Source organism: Haliotis asinina, chromosome 9 (assembly GCF_037392515.1).
Source record: "Haliotis asinina isolate JCU_RB_2024 chromosome 9, JCU_Hal_asi_v2, whole genome shotgun sequence".
In the NCBI taxonomy this organism is placed as follows: Eukaryota; Metazoa; Mollusca; class Gastropoda; order Lepetellida; family Haliotidae; genus Haliotis; species Haliotis asinina.
This window is the reverse complement of record NC_090288.1, coordinates 61,555,538-61,575,768: the sequence shown is the minus strand read 5'-3', so window position 1 is coordinate 61,575,768 and position 20,231 is coordinate 61,555,538. Positions and strand designations below refer to the sequence as shown.

Below are 20,231 nucleotides of genomic sequence, written 5' to 3'. Positions count from 1 at the left end.
TATAAGTAGGTACGTGTCGGTTTCTACAATGAGGTTTGTACGTGTTGCAGTCTACACCTGTGTGTAAATACAGGTGCCCACGGTGAGGTGTGAAAGTGGTGGTGCATACGGCGAGGTGTGCATGTGAAGGTGTGTATGTACAGGTGTGTAGGTGTATATGGGTAGGTGTCAATACGTCCAACCGGAAGAAGAAAAAGCAAAACGATGATTTTGAAACAGATTTTTCTCTTTATTTCGACTTTCTTCTTTTGCTATTGACACAAACGTTGCACAACACAGAACATCTTCAAACTGATTAGCTCATGAAGATACATTTTTACTAATTCCTAAATTTGGTAAACAGACAAATTACTTCTCAGTTTTCAATTCACATTCTTCAGTTCGCCTTTCACTAATTGCTAGTGATCTGGTTAATATAAATTTATGTTCTGATAATGAATTAAATCACCCAGTTAATAAAGAAATTGGACGTCAGGAACAGATCGCCTGCAGTTCATTCATGTGGGTTAAATGCACTGGGCTTAATGATTGTAAGTTTACCTCTGAAACTGCTCGCTTTGAAATGCCATCGTTGCTAATTTCAAATGTTACGTCACAACGAGCTCAGTCATATAGATATAGGAGTTCATCAAGTGTCATATCTCCGTGTCGTCTCTGACATTAATACATGTCATGAAGGTTAGTGGCAACCTTGCTGTTGTCATGGCAACATTTTACTTACGTGTTGAGATAAGAGAACCAAGATGTTAACAAATGTACACGATGAAACACATCCCACGACCAGCAACTCATCACCACACACGATAGTAATAAAATCAAGATCAACTCTCGGTGTGAACGGTCTTCCATATTACTACGCCCCCATCGATCTTCAGTATATTTCCATACTATTTTGATAAAGTATCCCATTTGGGACTACAAAGGCTTCGTTTCTGGGTCGGATTCAAATTCCAATTATGCTTAAAAATGATGCCGAATCAAGTTACAGTCAAAAGGGAACAGAACGAGAGTAATGTGAAAGATTAAAATGGAGAGAGTAAATGAGAGTGCTCATGTGTTGACTGAAATGCGGCCTTTTGACCAGTTTACCTGTATTATATATATCCTCATGTCAAAGGAATTCGGAAAAATCCCCAAGTGATGCAGGCCTTAGACAATTACCACAAACCAAGAAATCCACGATCACCGGTTTCCGGTGGGCCCCGAAAGGTGGGAGGGCAACTGTGTACATCGAATGACGGTGCTGAAACATTTGTACCTCAGGTGCCCAAATCTCTGAATAATCAAAGATACATATATGTACACATGAAATCTATCGTGCAACCGAGAGCATATTACAATGTAACATTCATTGTTGTCATAGACGAATTGTAGTCTCCAGGAAGAAGAGAAGCAGCGCCCTCTGGATAAAACGGTGGCGTATCAAACTGGTACAGCGACCAGAATATGTACATAGCTATTCCTATCCCCATGATAGTACACAGGCCAAGCGTCAACCCGATTTTAACCCATTTGTTCTGCTTCAAACTCGCCATTTCCTCCAGATGGTCCATCATTGCCTGGGTCTTTCCTTCATCTTCGTCGATGCTTCCGACCCCGCACAGGTAGTTGAAAATGCGACGCCCCACGCCAGGAGATTCTGCTTATCGGAAAATAGAAACAGTGAACACACTGGAAGTCATGGTAAGTTGATTTGATTAGTAACAAGGATGGTGGGTAGATTTAGGAGGAATATCTAGTCCGTTCGGATTGTTACTAGTCTCGTACTAACGGACTATGAAGGTGTCTGTCAATAGTCAATGTGTATGCACAGTTTTACTCCAAGTATACCTTTTGATTCCAGCAATTTAGGACGGCAGAAATCGTCTGAACACATGAAGGGAATCGACCCTTGGCATTGTAATATGTAAGACAGAGGCCGAAATAGTCATCAAGTATTCTGTTTCAATATGCCCAAACCACTCTTCAGTTGAATTGTAAACACAAAACAACAAGATTTCGACAGACGACGGAGGAAATGTGTAACAGTACCATGTCAAAGATGTAAAGTTAATTTCTGATGGTCTGTAATACACCAAACCCTTGTCACGAACCAGCAGGCCTGAAACACTGGCAGCAGTATACAACTTAGGGACTTGTCAAAGGCAATATGTCAAGGTTTCTTGCCTCTTTATTTCAGTTGTCGGGTCATTAATTATATATATCATATCTGAGTCAACGAAAATTTTAGAAGTGCTACGAAATGGATATTCCCAATACCTTACTGAAACAATCCACTGTCCACGTAATCCATTCCGTATCTGCATTTTCACCTTTGATCTTTAATACTCGTGATAGCCAAGACGAAATTACGTGGAGCATATTTGCGAATGCTAAATTAATTACATTTCTCGGTGTAGTGGCATCGGTTTTGGCAAAGATGTTTCGATTTATACATCGACAAGAAGATGAAACATCACTTTATCAAATAAGAGTCAAACAACTGGTGGAGAAGGTTTATGCAAATCCTGTCTGAAGATGCTCTCTTTTGTGTGTACTCTAAACTCTGAACCGAAGTTCATTTTGATAAAAATTATAGGTTACGAACACACTGTTTCTGTGATTCCACTTTGATCCCTCTACAATTAGGTTGAATCATTTCACAATGAGTAGGGCCTAAAATTGTTAGCTGATAGGACGAACCTATACGAAGACGATGTGGTTCGAATTGCAGTGCAGAGGATGATGATGAAAACATACACTCATCATATTGATAAATGACATGAACGAACAACCTAAGTTTGTTATGGTCTTTCGCCATGATGGAGTTGCTAGAGTTACTCACGTTCAGGCTGTGTCTCGGTCACATCCGGTGATCTGAACACTTTTTTCTCGTCTCCATTGGCGACCTTGACCTCAACATCGCCCATCTCTACAACCGGATTGTCTACCCCTGCCTTTTCAACTTGCTCTGCCTTTTTACCTTGACCTCTGCTCAACTCAATGTCAAGGACATCTGGCTTTCGTGGATCGTGACGTGTCCAGTATGTGGTTCGAATTAACTGCAGGCAGAATATATGTGTTGTTCATTCATCAATATCTGCCAAAAGACGTTATATAACCTTTTCAGTTCAGAACAGTGATAGTCTTTGTCTTGCACTTCAAAAATGATAAACTTACAAACTGCACCACATTTTTCAGAAAATGAAGATATAAATCTCCTGACCTCCTTGAGTATGAATTTGGAAACAACGTACACATTTTTCGTCTGGTTTTTCCGTGCAGAGGCTGATGACGATGGCGAGGGCTGCGGTGACGAGGGTGATGAAGAGTGAGAAGTACATGTAGTGGAAGTTCTTCACGATACCAGGCAGCTGATAGCCAGTCGCCTTAGCCCCGCAATAGGTCTCCCCTTCAAACTGGTATATCATCACCACGAAGAGACGGACCATACCAATTACAAAGGCCACCATTAGGGACCAAAAGGCACCCTACAATAGAACCGTCGCATCTGAGTTTCTTCAAGTATATATTCAAATTTAAAAGAAGGCATCCAAGAGTTCGCAAGACATGACAAATTCAGTGGTAACAGTTACAGGTCCCGAAACACCTTAAAATAAGATTAGATCGAATAGGTTGAATACCATCTTGTTGAAAACGCCAACCCACATTCATGGTTCAGGAAATACAATCACGGAAACAAACAAACAAACAAACCTGACCAATGGAAATGTGAAAACAACAATAAACATCACGAAAATAACAACGAAGGAATAACAAACAAATGGATCTGGGGTTAGTATACAGTAAATTACGAACTCTAAGAGACCATTATTGTATGTCCTTAGAATCGTTATATGCATTCCTGCTCAATATAATAACATGCGTAGGGAACCAAAAATGCAGACAAGCTGTAGCACCCGTAAAATCATTTTACACAACTTAAGAACCTAACACTGAGAGAGTTCAAGGCATCATTCAAAACAAATGTCTCAGAAACTTCAGTCTTCAAGGGTGGGAGCGCATGGTATGATTGCACGATAGACAGGGCACCCCAGCAGGTTCTCCGGGTGGTTAATATAGTATAGCATGTTAACATGTTGAACAAAGCATTGGGAGGACAGAAAGCATGGGGCTTGGTTTCAAAGAAGCGCGGTCAGAATGTGTTAATCATAAAAGCTTGTATTAAGATTCGCTTGTATGACTTTGAGCTAGGACAAACAAACCTTCTCGTTGACCCTTGGCACGAGGATGGCGAGCAGGAAGACTGCTGTAAACGGTGGGGCGAGGTAGTTGGTGATCTCCTGGATATAGATGAACACCTGGCCACCCTGGCTCTCCTTGATGACAGGGACCCACGCGATAGACACTCCCACCATCACCACGATAAACACCCTAGCGGCACCGTAGGCCAATAATTGGGGCATTATTCGCATCCATGTAACACAATATAACATCGTTTACCGAAATTAAAGACAGATATGTATGTTTCCCTTCAGGAAAAAAAAACTGTATGAGGACCACGCGAATACAAACACTCAAAATTGCATTTTCATGAATAATCATTTTGAACTATCATCCCTCATTCATAATTATGAACCCTCATGCATCACTATCAATCCCCATACATAACCATTTGCTCCGATGAAAAGCCATCCTTCTCTATGCACATATATCACTATCCATCTACATGTCTCACCATGCTCTTCAACCACTCCTTACTCCACAATCCATCCCCATGGAAAACAATGAGCCATCATGCAGGATACTGAAATATCATTTTACGCTTTTTCCTCATGGCTCTATGGTTGGCGAGTGTAAGAACCAACATACCGGCCGACTATCATGAGTTCCGTGACTGACGCCCTCTGTCGGAACCTCTTCCATATGTCGATGGTGAAGAGAGTACTGGCGCTGTTGAAGATAGAGTCAAGGTCACTCATTAAAGCTGCCACCATCACCGCCATCATAAGACCCCGGGCACCTGAAAATAAAGTGTGCTACTGCTACTTCAAGTGCGATTTGATGAAAGTCAGAATTCTCAGGAATCATTTGGTGGCATTTATTGAAAATGTAACTTTAATCAATCTTGTCTTTTATTGCACTTCAACATGTTTCTTTAGTGAACACCGGGAGAAATATGAGGAAACACGTCAGCAGGATTATGACAACTGTGTTACTCACATACACTGGACAAAAATAGTAATGTATGTATGTAAAATTTGAAGTTATGAGTCCTACTTACCGTCTGGCATGAGACCCAGTACTAATCGAGGGAAGGCGATGTTCGTACATCCAGCCTTGCTCTGACACACCTCCATACAGAAATCGGGGTTGGTGCAAGCTACCTCGTCTGTGGACACATGCGTAAATCAATGTCTATGCACTACCTAGAAACGATGACGTCAGTTTAGTTCCTTAAGCGTCACAGTATCGAATGCCTTCACAGTATTTTAGTTGTTTAGGCGCGAGTAATATACTACCCATCAAAAGCACACACTATGTGTTATGCATAACATGTGGTCACATAAAAGATTAACTTCTCCATTAACTAGGTCGAAGCAACTGAAAAACGTATGCAGAAGAATTACATGAGGATCATGTTGAAAGGCATGTGCAAATATCGTGCAGTTGAACTGTTGCTATTTGGTGTAAAGTCCTGTTAAGAACTCACAGATTTTCCATGAGTTTAATCATTTATTGAGCTCATATTTACAATAATCATTTCAACATTACCAGTTTATTTTACAATACACCAGCTCATTTTCAAACAGTACACTTAAACAGTATGGAATATTATGCAAAATCTAGTTTAGAACAAGTAATATAGACACTTATGGTACGGAGCGCAAAGCAAAATCCCTATGTGTTTCACACAGGGATTTCCAAAATGTCGAGGTACGTTTGCATTTGAGTCTTAGAGACTTTGTCTTCACATACTTTTGGACCCAACCCCGAGACAGGCTATATGGAAAAACAAAATGGAATCCAGCGCATAAAAACAACTGTCCAAGAAATAAAACCAGCAAAGGCGCACCCCAATTAGAGACAAACAGGTACACAACGTAGAACAATGCCGGGGAGCAAGCTTTCACGCGAAGCCTATGCCGAGATCCGAATGGGTCGTTTGTCCATTCGGGAAGTGATGAGGAAATACCAAATATCGCAAGCCCAATACATGTGAATTCAGGGCGAGCCCAACACGGCCGAAGTCTTTGAGACCTTGTTGGAGTAGTGTACCCCCATCTTCCTCTCCGAGAAAAATAAATCCTGGAGCGATCGGGCCACACTTTCTACGAGTGCTACCAGATCCCTCGCCAGTTTTTGGAACTGCATTTGCTGTGCTTTCGCAAGTTTGTAGAAGACGGTAAGTAGTTGATTTCGTCTACATCCATCTCCCCCGCAGCGGGCAAACCCCGAATCGTTTTCGTCGATGACCATGTCGGAACTCCTCACTGACTTCTACACAGATAACCCAAGCTGCAAGTGCGGCACCACTAGCCACAGCATCGACAACAAGAAATATGTTGTGGATTAACAAATTGATGAACTATATACCTCAGGACTGCCTGCCACTCGAGATTCCTGAAGTAATTGAGATCGACGTCTGTTTCTTGAACATAGAGAACGACTGTGCTTTCTGGAGCATTTGACACAAACTTCTCCTCAACAGACCGGCGGACAAATGTCCATGCGAGAAGAAAGATTCTTGTCCCTTCCAGTAGCTAGCGGCGAAAGCAGAACCATCACTGGGATATCGGAACAGTTTTCGGCAAACATGGAAGTGGCAACATCTCCATGCGACGAACACTGAAAAGCCACAGACGTTCCGGAGGGAATCTTCACGTGCCAGTAGTTTGCTCAAACTGAAAATGCGTTGTGGTTCAACTTCTTTATCATATAAGGTCACAACGGTCACAAATAAAGAAGTTGACCCATGAAGCGAAGCATTTTCAGCTCGATTCTAAATGCTTTTGAAACAACTCAGTAGTTTGCTGTAGCCAAATACAAAGGGGAGAACCGACTGTTGCTGCTATTCGATTCGCTGACGACCGATGGAGAAACGATTGCGGTGATCGGCTACACGATATGAATGGAATGGCTCCGAATGCAGGGTGGACTTCGTTGGATTTTGCTATAGCTACAGCGCTCGATTCTATTTTTGAGTTTGATTTTCCATATACCCTGTCTTGGGGTTGGGTCCAAAAGTATCTGAAGACATACAGTGTTTCTAAGATATACTCAAATAGGGATTCGGCTTTGCGGTCTGTACCATCATTGTCTATACTACTGAACAACTGACTGAAGTAAGTGGCTACGTTAGCACTAGTGAATGTAAAGGTTTGGTGGGTAGTATACATGGAATTAATCTACATGACAGTTTACACCTTGCATACTGTATGCCACATAGGTATGTACTCTTGGTACAAATGCAATCTACGTGACAGTTTACACCTGGTACACATGTATTCCAAATAGTTGTGTACACCTGGCACACTTTGCTCCACATAGTTCAGTACACTTGGTACACCTGTATTTCATGTACCTGGATATAGGATCCTGCTCACCATGCCTGGCATGACCATGATGAACATGGGGAGGACTTTGATGAAGCCGGCCATCAGGGTAGCCCCTTGGGCATGGGAGACACTCTTCGCGGCCAGTGCACGTTGCACGATGACCTGAGAAAACACGACATGAATCAGTTACTGACTGACAGAAACTACGCGCTGTCACTTTGCAGTGGATGATTATTATCATGCCCACAGACCCACCTGGTCAGTGCACCAGTACCAGATGGACCCCGGAGTTTGCCCAAGCAGGAAGCCGAGCCACGGCATGTAGTCGTCATCCACGTCCCGCAGCATCCTGAACGCCTGCTTGTCGGGGTGGTGACACGTCGTCCCGGGGACGATGGAACTGACGTTCCTTGGCACGGCCTGAGGGTACTTTTCCAGTAGTCCAGTAAAGCCACCGATCTCATTAAATCCTGCAATATACAACAATTTGCTTGAGTGTTTCATTGGACACCGGACGTAAGGACTTGATATAAGCCAGCTGTATAACAGGTTGCAGTTGGTTATTGTCACATGGACAACACGTGTGTTCTTCAACTGCTTTCGAGTAGTACACTTCTATCAAAAGCATATAATAATTAGGTTGTTAACATTAAATGAAATAAGATTTTGAATTGCATATCAATTCCCAAAAGCCCAAAAGCAATGTCCCAGTACTAGATTGGAACAGCAGAATCAGCAGATTAGCACAGTGACTTGTTTCGCACACGGGTTATCTTTTCTGTTAGCGATATCTTTGTCAGTACTCAACTCGAGTATTTTTCCTCTCTGTTTTGTCTATAATGCCCAGTGGTCGACTGCCGTTGTTATCTAACATTCATATCATATCTGTTTTAAACCACAATATTGTGGATGTCAACGTCTTCTTTATTGTATACCCAACGTTCCAGGGCCTTTCCTTGGCCCTTCTTCGGAAGATGTTGACATCCATGATTTATTTTGTCTTGTACTTAAATACCAGTTTCTTTATGCCTCTCAAGAAACTCATCATAACACCTCCTCCCACAGGGTCTTTCCACCAATATACCAATCTGGGGGTACAAAGTGATACAGTCCAAATATTATTTGAAGACACATGTAAAGTAAAAACAAACAAACACACTCTCTCCTCAAGACGTCCAAGTATTGCTCAGAAATAGGTAAGCGCTCATACAATATCCAGCATTCCCTGGCACCGTGTCTTACCCACGCCAGTCAGGTACACAGCTCCGGTTAACATGAGAATCGCCTGCAACGTGTCTGTGTAGATTACAGCTGTCAGACCACCTGTTGACAAATACATGAGAATATCATCGCATATTGTTGCAACATCGTGTATCACTGAAACATGAGACCGTTACTGACAACGTCCTAATTCAAACGGCAAATGTATGGATCCGAAATTTTGTAATGCGAAGAACTCGACGTTTCAGAATACATTCCTTATCGACTTATGAAAATAGTATGACTATACACAGAACATCGTATTATAAATATTGAAATCCTTAACGTTCCCAATATTTGTATCACGTCTACTCCAAGAATTCAATTTCCTAATCGTTTGAGCCATCGTTTCAAATGCAAATATGCTCTCCTTTAGTCAGGGAACGCTGAGGCAGTACGTGCACATGTTCAAGTGTTCACACAATAAGGGGAACAAGTATTAACTTAAAACAATGTTAGCATCTACACCGGAATGTCGCATCTACTACGGTAAAGAAATTTCGAATCGTAACCTGGTGGTCACACCAGGGTCTAAAGTGCCACTTTAGGAAAATGCATGGAAGAAGAAAGGAATCAAGAGGGTGAGCGGAGGAGGAGCCAGCTGAGCACTGTGGACCTCCAATTTAGCTCTGGAAATAACTATAAAACACTAAGGTGGTCAAGATTGTCCACAACGAGGTACGAGTGATTACGGGAGCTGAAATAATGTTCACAGTTTCGAGCCTTGGTGTCGAGCCACTGTGCAAATATCAAAAAGATCACGGCATCTCCTTGTCCGTATGGGTAATAATGATCGTTGTAGGACAGCAGATGGGGGTGTCCTGGTCAGTAGTTTGTCACGTGTCACCATACCAACAGTGGTAAACATGAGCCAGAGATGAATGAGCAACTTCTGTATACAGGTGATGCGACGTCTTTATACAGATTCTTGATCGTTGTTAAGCATTTATAGTGTCGATGCCGATTCCTGTATTGAAACTTCGCATCTCCCGAATACTGAAGTTGCTCATCTCTCCAACAATGCTACTCAAAGACGTCATGACTCAGAGACGTATGTCTCCTGTGGATACTGACAAACGTCATGCATATGCTGCTAGCTACCTGTAATTGTGAGAACAGCTGTGATGAGAACCAGCAGGACGATACTCAGGTACAGATCCCACTTGAGTGACTGTTGTATGAACAGGGCGCCAGTGAAAAGGTCCCCCTGTAACACACACACGTAATGGACTGGGTTAGTGAGTGAGTTAAAGTTCATAGTCACAGCGGCAGTGTTTCACCCATATCATGACTTATATCGGATTAAAATGCATAAGCTGTGTGTATCTGTTACAGTATATACATCATTGCCTAGGTTCAAACCTTCATCTCATGTATTGTGCAGTAATTAGATGGCATCTGTACTGACTCCATAAACTTACTCCACATTCCCGAGGATCTGGTGTTCAGAACCCATGCATCTGATATGAGGCGACTAACGGCGTGTGGATGTCAGACTTCACTGACTTGGTCAGTCGGTACCTCATCGCATTCCACTTGCCTAGATCGATGCTCATGATGTCACTCACTGGATTGTCTGATCCAGACCTCATTATTTACAGTCTGGAATATTGTAGCGTTATACACCAAGCAAACAAATAAACAACCTTCCATAATCTCTTGACTCTTGTATTCACTCACCTCTTAACTCACTGCATTTTCTCTTAGCGCTTCACGCTCAGCATGGAACCCGGACCAGCAGGCTAATGACAGAAGCAGGCTAATGACAGGAGCAGGCTAATGACAGGAGCAGGCTAATGACAGGAGCAGCCTAATGACAGGAGCAGCCTAATGACAGGAGCAGGCTAATGACAGGAGCAGGCTAATGACAGGAGCAGCCTAATGACAGGAGCAGCCTAATGACAGGAGCAGGCTAATGACAGGAGCAGGCTAATGACAGGAGCAGGCTAATGACAGGAGCAGCCTAATGACAGGAGCAGCCTAATGACAGGAGCAGGCTGACTGAACCAAAGCTGCAGAGTAATAACGTATATTACAAACCTTCAACCCGGTACTTACTGAGCATTTGGTGAAGATATACAGGATGAGGGAGAGAAAGGCGAAGTACACTCTCATCCTGGTTCCCCCGAATCTCTTGGAGAGATACTCCGGCATGGTATAGGTCTGTGGAGAAGAGACAGGGGGCTTTAGTGGACATTGTACACATTTTGTAAGTTCAAGTTTTGTTAAGAAAGAAAAACGTTCTCATGCTTGAAAACGCTATAAGAATCTATACCCAAACGTTGCCATTGTCAAAAATACAGATGTTGATCACCCATGAAGTTTGTCATCTCTGCACCACCAACTTTTAGAAAAACACTTAAACTAATATGAAATGAAGCAATTTAACCGGGACACGTTTTAATGTATATGGAGAAGGGTCACGCTGACCTGTGTTTATGAGCGTGAGTGTGTGATAACAGTATTGTGCGATAACATTACGCATGTGATAACAGTGCACTCACTACTTGTGTGATAACAGTACACACAATACCTGTGTGATAACAGTACTTGTGTGATAATAACAGTATTGTGCGATAACAGTACTTATGTAATAGCACTACACATGATACTTGTGTGATAACAGTACACGCAATACTAGTGTGATGACTTGTATTTGTTGTCACGTCAGGGTAAATCCCCAGCGATCGGAGAAACACAACTTTATATCATTTCACACTGGGAAGTTCAGGGAAAGCACGGTGTTGGAAAAAGAACAAATTTAGAAAAGCCTCAGATAATTATGCAGATGCATTCTCTGATAGTTGTTTAAATTAATCGATCATAATGATGTCCTAAAATTCATAGAACCTTCATTCTTGGTCGTGGCTAGCACTCCCACTTACCCCACATGCAATATACACGGGTACGAAGATCCACCCCAGGAGCTGCAGAAGCATCAGGGCCTGTGAGGAAGAGTGAGTGAGGAATGAGTGAATGAGGAATGAGTGAGTGAGTGAGTACGGTCTACTGTGGATGTCGGCAGTAACCTACTCAAGAAAGCAACGTGATTCCTATTCGTGTGTATGTCAATGTGATATGGAGATGCCGGTTTACCGTACTGGTGAATACGTTCGATCGTCAAAATGAGGACTGGGGTTGTACAGGGGTACATATTTTGTGAAGCTCATTTCTGGTCTTTCCCACCGTAATATTGCTCTCTCATTCACTCGGAAATGGAGTATACTCGCTCACTCACTCTGATATGAAGTCAGTACCAGAGCAGACATTTTCAAAAATACCGTGGACAGCAGGTTCCACAAACCCATAGCATTTCTAGTTCCAAACTGTCTTCGCCTACAATCGCCTTGTGCGTGTGAATGACGAGTGGAGCCAAAGCTAAATGTCAAGACCTCAAAGTTTTACAATAACTGTAGCACAAAAATTGTTTTGTACATATCAGATTTTCATCGTAGATATAGACTAAGTGTAATCATCAAAAATTATTACAGAAAAGCATAACAACGTCTTGCTGTTTAATGATCTTTGTGCCACACAGTCCCGACTCTGTGTCCCCGTGTACTCACATTAAGCTCCCACGCCCCAACGCTGATGCCATTCCCAGCTCCAGAGCCTGCCAGGCCGATGAAGTGCTCGGTGCCAATGTTGCTGACAAACAGGGAGGCTCCGATCTGAAAGCATAGCTCTGTACATATAATTTGTCAACGCCAGACAGTAACCAGTCTCTGTTATCGGCTGAAAAAGATTCCATCTGACGAAAAAGGCCAAATAATGACAGATGTTATATGAATAGATGGCCTGATGGCATATTGATGTTTCATTACGCCGTCACAAGTCCTGACAGAAACCACCACCGAATTGTTTTCACTTTCGGAGCTTGTTTTTTCTCTCTCTATTTTTCACATGATATAGAATGCGAACGGAAAATACAATGTTCACTGAGCAGTCGAAAACCCCAAATACGACATGTATAACGGAGCAGGTACATACCACATAGACCAGCAACGCTATACACAACTTATGGACCAACAACGGTATACACAACTTATGGACCAACAGCGGTATACACAACTTATGGACCAACAACGGTATACACAACTTATGGACCAACAACGGTATACACAACTTATGGACCAGCAACGCCATACACAACTTATGGACCAACAACGGTATACACAACTTATGGACCAACAACTGTATACACGACTTAAAAAATACAGATAGTGTGGACCCACAACGTCCAATGTACTGACAATAGGGACCCACAACGGCATACACAACTTACAAGGTACAGACAATATCGACCAACAACGCCATGCACAACCTTACCGTTACAAAAGACATTGACCTCCCAGCCAGAAAGTAGCCACTGACTGTGTTCCTCTTGGCACGATACATCGCCTGCAAGGGGTCAGAACGAAAAGTCATATGATTGACTGGATAGCACAAGGAATGATAATATGCTACGCAAGACTGCATAATATTACACTTCACCATCTTATACCTCCCTACACAATTCTGTACTTCTATATAGTATATGCTACGATAACATACTACACTGTTCCGGACTGTAATTTGCTGCTCTATACTGTACTATATTGTCCTGTGATATACAGCACTCTGTACCATACCTTACCGTAACATTCAGCGAGGTAAGTTGCAACTTTCCATCAGGAGCACTGTTTTATCACTACATATCGGCACACTGTTATGTGCTATAGCTCTTCTTTATACCATCCTATACTACAGTGTTCTATATTGTACTATACTGTATTTTGCTGGGTCGTAATGTACTATGTTGCCCATCTGGTGCACTGAGCTGTACGTCATGTACTAACTATGCTTTGCATTTGTTTCATTATTTGACTTGTCACTGAGCTGTACGTCATGTACTAACTATGCTTTGCATTTGTTTCATTATTTGACTTGTCACTGAGCTGTACGTCATGTACTAACTATGCTTTGCATTTGTTTCATTATTTGACTTGTCACTGAGCTGTACGTCATGTACTAACTATGCTTTGCATTTGTTTCATTATTTGACTTGTCACTGAGCTGTACGTCATGTACTAACTATGCTTTGCATTTGTTTCATTATTTGACTTGTCACTGAGCTGTACGTCATGTACTAACTATGCTTTGCATTTGTTTCATTATTTGACTTGTCACTGAGCTGTACGTCATGTACTAACTATGCTTTGCATTTGTTTCATTATTTGACTTGTCACTGAGCTGTACGTCATGTACTAACTATGCTTTGCATTTGTTTCATTATTTGACTTGTCACTGAGCTGTACGTCATGTACTAACTATGCTTTGCATTTGTTTCATTATTTGACTTGTCACTGAGCTGTACGTCATGTACTAACTATGCTTTGCATTTGTTTCATTATTTGACTTGTCACTGAGCTGTACGTCATGTACTAACTATGCTTTGCATTTGCTTCATTATTTGACTTGTCACTGAGCTGTACGTCATGTACTAACTGTGCTTTGCATTTGCTTCATTATTTGACTTGTCACTGAGCTGTACGTCATGTACTAACTATGCTTTGCATTTGCTTCATTATTTGACTTGTCACTGAGCTGTACGTCATGTACTAACTATGCTTTGCATTTGTTTCATTATTTGACTTGTCACTGAGCTGTACGTCATGTACTAACTATGCTTTGCATTTGTTTCATTATTTGACTTGTCACTGAGCTGTACGTCATGTACTAACTATGCTTTGCATTTGTTTCATTATTTGACTTGTCACTGAGCTGTACGTCATGTACTAACTATGCTTTGCATTTGTTTCATTATTTGACTTGTCACTGAGCTGTACGTCATGTACTAACTATGCTTTGCATTTGTTTCATTATTTGACTTGTCACTGAGCTGTACGTCATGTACTAACTATGCTTTGCATTTGTTTCATTATTTGACTTGTCACTGAGCTGTACGTCATGTACTAACTATGCTTTGCATTTGTTTCATTATTTGACTTGTCACTGAGCTGTACGTCATGTACTAACTATCCTTTGCATTTGTTTCATTATTTGACTTGTCACTGAGCTGTACGTCATGTACTAACTATGCTTTGCATTTGTTTCATTATTTGACTTGTCACTGAGCTGTACGTCATGTACTAACTATGCTTTGCATTTGTTTCATTATTTGACTTGTCACTGAGCTGTACGTCATGTACTAACTATGCTTTGCATTTGTTTCATTATTTGACTTGTCACTGAGCTGTACGTCATGTACTAACTATGCTTTGCATTTGTTTCATTATTTGACTTGTCACTGAGCTGTACGTCATGTACTAACTATGCTTTGCATTTGTTTCATTATTTGACTTGTCACTGAGCTGTACGTCATGTACTAACTATGCTTTGCATTTGTTTCATTATTTGACTTGTCACTGAGCTGTACGTCATGTACTAACTATGCTTTGCATTTGTTTCATTATTTGACTTGTCACTGAGCTGTACGTCATGTACTAACTATGCTTTGCATTTGTTTCATTATTTGACTTGTCACTGAGCTGTACGTCATGTACTAACTATGCTTTGCATTTGTTTCATTATTTGACTTGTCACTGAGCTGTACGTCATGTACTAACTATGCTTTGCATTTGCTTCATTATTTGACTTGTCACTGAGCTGTACGTCATGTACTAACTATGCTTTGCATTTGTTTCATTATTTGACTTGTCACTGAGCTGTACGTCATGTACTAACTATGCTTTGCATTTGTTTCATTATTTGACTTGTCACTGAGCTGTACGTCATGTACTAACTATGCTTTGCATTTGTTTCATTATTTGACTTGTCACTGAGCTGTACGTCATGTACTAACTATGCTTTGCATTTGTTTCATTATTTGACTTGTCACTGAGCTGTACGTCATGTACTAACTATGCTTTGCATTTGTTTCATTATTTGACTTGTCACTGAGCTGTACGTCATGTACTAACTATGCTTTGCATTTGTTTCATTATTTGACTTGTCACTGAGCTGTACGTCATGTACTAACTATGCTTTGCATTTGTTTCATTATTTGACTTGTCACTGAGCTGTACGTCATGTACTAACTATGCTTTGCATTTGCTTCATTATTTGACTTGTCACTGAGCTGTACGTCATGTACTAACTATGCTTTGCATTTGTTTCATTATTTGACTTGTCACTGAGCTGTACGTCATGTACTAACTATGCTTTGCATTTGTTTCATTATTTGACTTGTCACTGAGCTGTACGTCATGTACTAACTATGCTTTGCATTTGCTTCATTATTTGACTTGTCACTGAGCTGTACGTCATGTACTAACTATGCTTTGCATTTGTTTCATTATTTGACTTGTCACTGAGCTGTACGTCATGTACTAACTATGCTTTGCATTTGTTTCATTATTTGACTTGTCACTGAGCTGTACGTCATGTACTAACTATGCTTTGCATTTGTTTCATTATTTGACTTGTCACTGAGCTGTACGTCATGTACTAACTATGCTTTGCATTTGTTTCATTATTTGACTTGTCACTGAGCTGTACGTCATGTACTAACTATGCTTTGCATTTGTTTCATTATTTGACTTGTCACTGAGCTGTACGTCATGTACTAACTATGCTTTGCATTTGTTTCATTATTTGACTTGTCACTGAGCTGTACGTCATGTACTAACTATGCTTTGCATTTGTTTCATTATTTGACTTGTCACTGAGCTGTACGTCATGTACTAACTATGCTTTGCATTTGTTTCATTATTTGACTTGTCACTGAGCTGTACGTCATGTACTAACTATCCTTTGCATTTGTTTCATTATTTGACTTGTCACTGAGCTGTACGTCATGTACTAACTATGCTTTGCATTTGTTTCATTATTTGACTTGTCACTGAGCTGTACGTCATGTACTAACTATGCTTTGCATTTGTTTCATTATTTGACTTGTCACTGAGCTGTACGTCATGTACTAACTATGCTTTGCATTTGCTTCATTATTTGACTTGTCACTGAGATGCGCGTCTTGTCCCAGTCACGTGCAGGAACGGTCAGCTCAGACGTGGAATGATCATCTTTGATAATTCAATGGTGTCACTTACAAAGATGCCCACGCCGATGACAAGGACGAAGTAACCGACGACGACGCCGATGTCAGCCGACGTCAATCTCGACTCACTGTTGTAGGCCATTGTTGCTGTATCTTTAAAGAACATACATAGCACGTCAAGATATATGCAATAACACACGTGATAAGATATGTTATATCAGTATACAGTGTACGATTGTTTTATCACTACATATTGTAAGTTGCATTACTTGTGTGAGTGGTGAGATATTACGGCCATCTACCGACAATACAGTGGTGTACCATTTACATGTTGAACCCGAATGAATGGTGGTATATTATAGTGATATGGAATATACAAGTGCTTAGGTGATGGAATGTTTCTCCAAATGCGTTGGATTGCTATAGAGTTGATGACAATACGATAAAATACCACTACATAGTTATTACACGTTAAGACGATATACATTACATCCTGTGTGTGTACATGTGTGTGTGTGCTCGTCTGTGTGTGTACGCTTGTATGTCTATAACTGGAGAGATATTATAGGTACAATGAAGCACTACAAAGATGATTAGGTGTTAATTAGATATACCAATGACATGTATTACTACCTACTTAATGATGTCATTGGATGATGATAGAGATGACTAGACGTCAGCTACGTACAATGGTTTACTCTGTAAATGTAGATGTTTTGTCGATATCCCATGTGATACTACAGATATACACGTGATGCGATATTGATGCCATATTCAACGTGTCTCTGTATGAGTGATGAAAGCAAAACAATGTAGCTCTATCTATGATGAGACATTACAAAATATATATATACAATGTAGCTCTAGCTATGATGAGACATTACATATATATACACAATGTAGCTCTATCTATGATGAGACATTACAATATATATATATATACAATGTAGCTCTATCTATGATGAGACATTACATATATATACACAATGTAGCTCTATCTTTGATGAGACATTACAATTATACAATGTAGCTGTGCATAGGTTTGACAATAAGGTCATACACCATTAAAGCATGAAATGTGAAATATTCCAGTGATATATAATTCACATGTCTATAGTCACCTTAACAATTATTAGGAATACGTTTGTTTTAAGCCAATTTCCACTCAATGCTACCAAGAACGAATTTTGTTTGTTCGTTAAACGTTCAGAAGCTTCTCGAAGAATCAAACCAGTGGCTCAAGTAAATAACCACGGTGAAAAAACTCGACTATACTCTACATACAAATGTATTCTGAAAGCTCCACTCACTGTTGTTGAATCAGGCCACCTCTACATGAGATATTGTATTGCTAGGAGGTATATGTTGCTGCCTGCGTTAATTAATGTATTGAGGTCAAACGCAAAAGATGCTGAACCCACTGAAAGGGTTTAAAATTATGCATCCATTCAAGAAATTTATCTCCTACCTGTTCGATACTACAACAACAATAACATATCTGGAGTCGACACTATCTTAACTGTGATCTCTTGACTGTGCTGGTCGCTGAGGCAATGTTGACAGTGAAATGTCACGGTAATGTCACGGTCTTATTGTATTGGAGGTGGGTAGGCAATGTATAAATATCAAAAATACTTGTGTCAGTTTTACAATACCCCTTCGAATATTTTCGAGGTAAACGATATTTGATATGTTAGATTCAGGCGAAGTAGGTCTTACGGTAGTATAAAAGCTACAATGTTTGGTCTATATCGGCTTTATAAATATTGACCATATCTCCATATGTCCACTTGTTTACATTGCCCAGTTTCCGCACGGAGTGGAATACGCTCCCAACAAACAGGCATATACCTTACAGTGAAAACTTACCACACGTACAGTACAAGTGTAACAAACATATTACACTTTAGCACCGTGCCACTACAACAAATGTGTCTAACAACGGCTAAGATTCGTGCACATCATCAGATCATCTTCAGTATCATTACACACAACACGCACAATGAACATAAAACATGGAGCTGTTGCGTGAGTTTGTTCACTATGTACACACACCATTGTGTTTCTTGATATGTATGTTCACGTTAGTGTGATGCTTCAGTGACACATAGACTTGAACAGAAAGTAACAATCTCCTTCATGCGTATGTGTAGGAAATATGTCGGCCCACCGTTAGTTCACCACATTCTCAAACATGCATACAGATAAACAAAATTAATTTGTTTTAAAAAATCACGTCAATAAACGCCACAAACTCCCTCCACTATGCATCATTTGTACTGTCACATCCCCGTCCAGGGCAGTGAAGCTCCCAGTATGTTAATCACCCAGTTATAGTGAGGGGTGTACAGTGGCGGGTCTGTGTCTGGACGTACTGTGAAGGAGCCTTTGTGTTAGGTTCTTGTTCCCCCTGAATACTCTCCATGCCGACATGCTGTTAAAGTAGTGAATGTAGCCTGTCCACACTACTCCAAGCAAGACATACCGCTGAATATTGTTGTGTCGAACACGACCCAGTTTATGAAAGTTTACGGGTGTTACATAATGAAATGAGTGAATGTGACCTCACAGAAATATGGCAATAAAATATTTGCTAAGGGCAACTTGGTCATAAACGATCAGCAATAGCAATACAGACATAGGGGCCACCAAGGCAGTAACGGGACAGTGAACAGTGAGTACGACTAAGCGAAAGGGTGTATTTCATACATACAGATGGACATACAGCTCCGATACAACGCATTATGTAAACAAACTATATGTAACCAAACGAAAAGAAGCGCGCTTCTGAAACTGTAGATTAAACAACGTCATTATCTCTGCATAATGGAATATTATTCCTGATATCTCAATGCTTAAAATAATAAACCCGGAACAAGCTAACCGATTTTAACTGTTTTTAAGCCCCGCCCATCGTCTCAAGTGCAGGACGATCAGGACCCGTGAGAAAGTGTAGAAACTCAGTACATTTACAAGATGGCACGATAACCTAAAACAGTGCATCATAACGTTAACTGCATACCTGTTCCGTTATGAAGATCAGAATTATTGCAAGAGCACACCTGTTCGCTGATCTGATGTGGCGATCTCTCCCGACGTCTTGAAACACAGGTATGAACGAGAGGGGCAATGCAGAACGAACAACAGCCCCCTCAAAGGGAGCGGCAAGTAAATCTGCGCTTGTGGCTGAACGGGTTAGGCGTCTGACTTTGTGTCGTGGTGATTAGGTGCCTGAATCTGAGGGTTCGAATCCGGAACTCAGCTTAACGAAAGCAATAGAATCTGTACTTGACTAAGAGAGTGTAATTGCCAAGTATAGTATGTGTTAGGTTTCAGGCTCATCTATCTATGTATGTAAATCATTTACGGAAGACGAAAAGGAGCAGATCTGCGAGTAGTAATAGACTAATCAGCTTGTAACCGAACATTGTAAT

At 40.9% G+C, this 20,231-nt stretch overlaps 1 protein-coding gene across 1 annotated transcript; it reads right to left on the bottom strand.

The window, feature by feature from the left end:
* Positions 1-208: 208 nt before the first annotated feature.
* On the bottom strand, positions 209-19,967 carry LOC137296715 (sodium/glucose cotransporter 4-like). Its single transcript, XM_067828545.1, has 16 exons — positions 19,820-19,967; positions 16,850-16,950; positions 13,089-13,160; positions 12,326-12,430; positions 11,645-11,704; positions 10,818-10,922; positions 9,861-9,966; positions 8,742-8,822; positions 7,755-7,969; positions 7,526-7,661; positions 5,225-5,332; positions 4,813-4,963; positions 4,206-4,374; positions 3,237-3,470; positions 2,825-3,041; positions 209-1,639 (listed from the first exon to the last, which is right to left on the bottom strand). The coding sequence occupies exons 2-16, from the start codon at positions 16,937-16,939 to the stop codon at positions 1,335-1,337; spliced, it is 2,154 nt and encodes a 717-aa protein (XP_067684646.1). The 5' UTR covers positions 16,940-16,950; positions 19,820-19,967; the 3' UTR covers positions 209-1,334.
* Positions 19,968-20,231: the final 264 nt, after the last annotated feature.